At 56.0% G+C, this 5224-nt stretch overlaps 1 protein-coding gene across 1 annotated transcript in view; it reads right to left on the reverse strand.

Moving 5' to 3' along the window:
• Positions 1 to 5224, reverse strand: part of LOC104490974 (major facilitator superfamily domain-containing protein 4-like) — a gene marked incomplete at both ends in the record, with an annotated part of 6286 nt that overhangs the window by 180 nt on the left and 882 nt on the right. The window contains one exon of the mRNA XM_010133332.1: positions 9 to 64. Within this exon, the coding sequence (XP_010131634.1) occupies positions 9 to 64 (56 nt within the window). The remainder of the gene's footprint in view (positions 1 to 8; positions 65 to 5224) is intronic.

A 5224-nucleotide genomic window follows, 5' to 3' on the forward strand; every position in this document is an offset into this window, starting at 1 on the left:
TGCTGAACCATGGCACCATCCGCTCCTTGTAGAGCAAGAAGAACACCGCGATGGGGACCGGCAGCTGGGGAGCAACAGAGAGGGACAGGTAAACACGACGAGCCTCCCACAAAAGAGAGTCCAGTTCCCCCATCACAACAGCCTTTTACAGGAAGCTGCACTCAGCATCTGCAATAAATGTGCCTGAATGAACCTCCAAGAAGCAAGGAGAGAGACTGGCAAAGGGGTGAGGAGCCACTGCAGGCGGGATGGAGGCTTGTTTGGAGAGAAAGTAGGGAGGGGAATCAAAAAAGCAAGTTGGGAGCAAAGAGTCAAGATCCAGAACATGGCCAGAGCATCTCCTGCCAGTCCCCATGAGGTGCTGGATGGGCTGGGGACCATTCACCTGGGACAGGGACACAAGGCACCTAACCACAAACCTCATGAAGCACTGTACTGGCCCTTCCAAGTGTTCCGATTTCCAAGCGTTTGGCCACTTCTGCCTAAGGAACGAAATACTAAAGTGGCTTTTGCCTGTGGGGAGCAGAGTTTTAACGTGAGACTTTCTGTGGCTGAAATTCTTTTGTGAGGGAAGAGCGACCTGCTCCAAGACCTGCTCTGCCCATCTCCAACCATTAGCAGAGGCTGCCCAGCATCTCATAAGAGATGAGCTCCTGGTTCCCAGGCCAACAGCAGCAGCTACAGCCGCGACAGCCGAGCGGCTTCAAACAGCCCCTGGGTACAGCCTGGGCGGAGGGAACCAGGACCCAAGAGGCACTCCCCCCGGCCCAGCCGAGCGTCTTCAACCAGCCCCTGGGTACAGCCTGGGCTGAGGGATCCAGGACCAAAGAGGCGCGAGTCTCCAGCCACTGCCCTCTCAGCTGTGGCTGCCTCGGAGCTCCCCGCACACCCAGGGATGCTGCTGCCCTGGCTCCCAGCATGTGACAGTCGCACCAGCACCGTTCCCTGCTAATGCACCCAGGTACCGTGGGCTCGTACCTGCCCACCAGAGCCGTCATGCGGTGGCAGCAGCATCGGGGCCCCTGGCACTGTGTTCCCTCGCTGCCATGTGCCTGGGGACGAGCCCACTCCCTGCACACACCCACGACTTGGTGGTGCCTCCAAAGCCCAGAGGGACTTGCCTTTCTTCTTTTTTTTTTTTTTTTTTGAGAGAAAACCCAGAGAGAAGCAAACGAAGCTGGGTCTGCCCCTCGCCAGCCCCCCCTTCTCCTCCCGTCACAGCCAAGTGGTGTTTATTCTGCAACAAACCAGGGGAGAAAGCCAGGAAATCCTAAGTGACAGCTCACTCTCCAGCCACCCAGCGCTTGTTTGCTACATGTCTGTGAGCAAGTGTGAGCTCTAGCTCCAAATTTCCTGCCTTTTGTTGGCTCATGGTATGATTTAAACGTATGGAGAAATCCCCCCACACCCCATGTCTCGTCTGAATTCGTTTATGAGGACTTCATTGTTCTGGGAACAATGGGAATAGGAACAGTTAGTTCGGTCCCATGGAAGAAAAATGCATTTGCTTGATAGTTCTAATCCTTCCGGAGGTCAGGACCAGATTTTATTCTTCTAAATTGCAGATGTTGCAAAAAAAATACCCAGGCAGAGGGACTGGCTGTACAGATAACGCGTCTGGGCACTTCCAGCCTTAAGGAGTAGAAAAGGGCTCAAGCTCAGGACCCCACTGATTCCCAGTCAAACCATAGGCATATCCCTGCTCCCCAGATCCTCATCTCTAAAGCAAGCAGGTCCCTTTTGCTTTATCCAGCCTGTACCACCTTGAAGCTGGCAGCACCTCAGGGGCATGAGTGCTCTGAGCCCACCAGCTGCTCGCTGCTGGCCAGTGATGGCTGGTTCTGGTAGGAAATGCCCAAAAGCTGAAGTCTCACCTGCCGTCAAACACATCCCTCACCCATGGGCTGTGCCGACACCAAAGCGAGCTCAGGAAAGTGGGGAAAAGCGAAGAATCAGGCTCAAGAGAAAGCAGGTTCCCAGGGCTCTGTCCTGAGCCAGCCCTGTGTCCTGCTCACCAGCCAGTGGGACAGTCACCTGTGGTCCCCTGTCCCACAGGAGGGGCTGGCCATAAACCTGGCTGTGTACAGGGGATGGAGCATCCATGGAGCAGTTCAATTACTGCAGACAGATGGAGAAGAGCAAACAGAGCCAAACACCAGAGCCTGCCCCGGCAGGTTTCACCAAGCAAAGGGACAAATCCATGGCAGAGGAGCTGCCTACCCCAACCACAGGACAAGGACAGCTTGAGGACTGTCCCTTCTACTACCCCCAGGAGCTGCCAGGTGCTGAGCCCCTTTCCCCATCCCCAGCTCCCATATGCCCTAGCTGCAGAGGCTGGCTGGTGATGATGAGCCTCACTGGCTGCTGGAGCCAGGACACATGCCAAGGCACACAGGGACAGGGCCATCGTGCCACTCAGCTCCTAAAGCAGCTTCAGTTTTTCTCTACACCTCAGCTGCCCGGGCTGCTTGGCACGAGGCAGAGCCACCACAGCCTTTCCTCCCCCCAGGGAGCCCAGACAGCGAGAACCAGAGGTGAGCTGCAGCCCCTGCAACAAGAACACTGGTCCTTGAAGCACTGCCCTGCTGGACACGTCCAGCCCCCAGCTCTGCCCAGCCCTCCCCCTTGAGCAGGGGCAATACCCGTTTGCTCACAGGCTTTCCTCCAGGCCAACTCTGCTTTGCCTTTTTCAGCGGAAGGCATTTCTCTTTCCGGGGGGAGAAGGGGCATCGAGCACAGGCAGGACCCCGCTGCTGAGACACAGCGCTCCGGCTCCAATCGCCAAACACCCGGGGAGGGCGTTCCTCTCCCTGGCAGCTTTTAACCACAATTATAAACTCAACTAGCGGCTGCGTCAGGCAGTCCAGCCTGGGTATAATCCAGGCTCCTTCTTTCCAGCTCCTGTTTCGGTCTCTTCCCCCAGGAGCACAGGACGGTTCCCTGCTATTGTGTCCCAGCTACTTTTAAGCAACCTAAGCACAATGGAGCGTCCCACGCTTCCCCTGGGAAACCACCTTCCGGACAAACACATCCCTCTCAGAGGAACATTTTCCTGATTTCCAGCCCCTTGGAACAGGCTGGATGGTGAAATTTCCGTTCTGTGGGATACTGAATTTTAAAATATGTTTTTGTTCCAAATCTGGATGAAAAGCCAAAATTTTCTCTTAGAATGAAGAATTTTGGCTGGGAGTCATCCCAGCACTTCGTTTTGATAATGCTGAACCACTTAGTTTTACTGGAGCAAAACCATTTTGCTCCAATAACATTGGAACAACTATTCTGTCAGCTTTGCACGCCGCATTTACGCCAAAGTCAAATTGAGACATTTCCACTTGAAACAAAGCAAGAAATGGAAATGAATCACTGCAGCTTGTGTCTTGTCAGAATACACACAGCGCTGCGAAAACTGGGCTGGAAACGGGGGTCTGACCATTTTGTAGCAGAGTCACTGCTCCCGGTTTCCATGTCTATAGCTTACTCATTTCATCCGCTGCCCTGGGGTTTTAAAGACTCATTATCATCACCTTTCTCTGGCGTTTACACCTTAATAAGGGTCAGCAGTTGTGAAGCCTGGCTGCTCCCAGCACCTCCAGCCAGTGGGCTGGGTTATCGAGTTCAAAGAAGGAACCGAGCGCAGCTTTGGGAAAGACAATAGCAGCTTGGCTCTGGCGAGGGGAGGAGCTCCAGAGCGGTGTGTGCAGCGTGCATCCGAGCCCCTGCTCCTCTCACCTGCATTACCAACCCTCACCCCAAACCCCAGCAGCCTCCAGCCCCCGGGACTCCCTGCCCAGCTCCTGGTGACCCTGCCCAGCATGCGCACACACGGGCAAACCAAACAGCAGCGGTGCAGGAGCCCAGCTCACGATCCACTGGGCACAGCCTGGGGTACCACCCTGCTCCCGGGATGTCCACGGGACACTGCTGGGAACAGAGAGGGTGGCTGCCAGACCCCTCCCAGCAGCGCTCCAGATATCAGACACACCGTCGTGTTCACAGCAGATATTAAACGCTGCCTTCAAAACTAAATTAGTTTGCTCAGGATTGACTGGCAAAAATAGATAATGCTCCGGTGTAATTAAAAGCTCATTTCCCATGGCATATGCAGCCAGAGGTAATTAAAGCTGCCTTCTCCCGGGCAGGGAGCATTCTTCTAGCTACTTCTGCAAAGAAACCCATCACGGCACCTTGTCCCACTTTTGGGGTTGCCTGTTCTCCTCCTCACATCAGCAAGCCTTGGGCTCATGAAAGCCTCTGGATCATGGGGTGTGTTTTAGTCCTTCACAAACGGGATGAAAAAGAGCAACCTGTCCCTTTGTCTAGCGCAGAGGGAGCGGTGGAAGATCAGGGGCTGCTCCCTGGCCTGGGACAGGGAGAAGGAGCACCTCATGTTGGGGCAGAATGACAGTGGCTAAACTTGCCCAGGGAAGGGACAGCAGGTACGGGGGCTGCAGGGCAGGACAGGACCCTCCGCTTCTACTACAGGAGGTGTCCAGGTGAGCGAAGTGAACACCAGCTTGGCAGCCCCTGCCCTGGCACAGCTTTATGAACCTCACGGCAAGGGCTATGCAGGCTGGGCTCAGCTCTGCTCCCGGGGGTACCCCGGCACCCTGCCAGCAGCAGCTCCCGCGCCCAGGGCAAAGCCAGGCACTGGGCTTGGGGCAGAGCTGCCTGCACCATCAGTCCCAGCACTCGCAGTACCACTCGGCTGCACCGCACGTGCTGCCGCTCTTATCGCTCCACATCTACATGGACAACTACAGGCACGCTGGCGGGGCTCCTGCCACCAGGGAAACACCAGCAGCAGCTCGGCGACCTCTGCTGCCCAGGGACTGGGGATGGGCACAGCCCAGCAAGGCTGAGCAAGGGACCAGCTGCACTTTAGTCACGCTGGGTTCTGGTGTTAACGGGGGTGTCAGGAACAGGGCTACTTCAAATCATCTGCTGCACATCACCAGGGAAACCCTACAAATAGGCAGAGACACCCCATCAAGCTTCCAGCCCCAGTAACACCATCCCCAGCTCCTCCCCAAACTGACCAGAGGACCTTGTGGCTCTGGGTGTAGTCCACCAGTATAACTCCTGCCCTGGGAGATGCTGGAGGTACAACCCGTTTCCAGAGAGATCAGACAAGTCCTCACAGGACGGTACATGGACCCTACCACATCCGAGAGCGCAGTGACGGCTGGCTCAGCTTCAGAGTCCAGCCCCCCTGCCCCCCGCACCC

This window comes from Buceros rhinoceros, unplaced genomic scaffold (assembly GCF_000710305.1).
Source record: "Buceros rhinoceros silvestris isolate BGI_N320 unplaced genomic scaffold, ASM71030v1 scaffold16500, whole genome shotgun sequence".
In the NCBI taxonomy this organism is placed as follows: Eukaryota; Metazoa; Chordata; class Aves; order Bucerotiformes; family Bucerotidae; genus Buceros; species Buceros rhinoceros.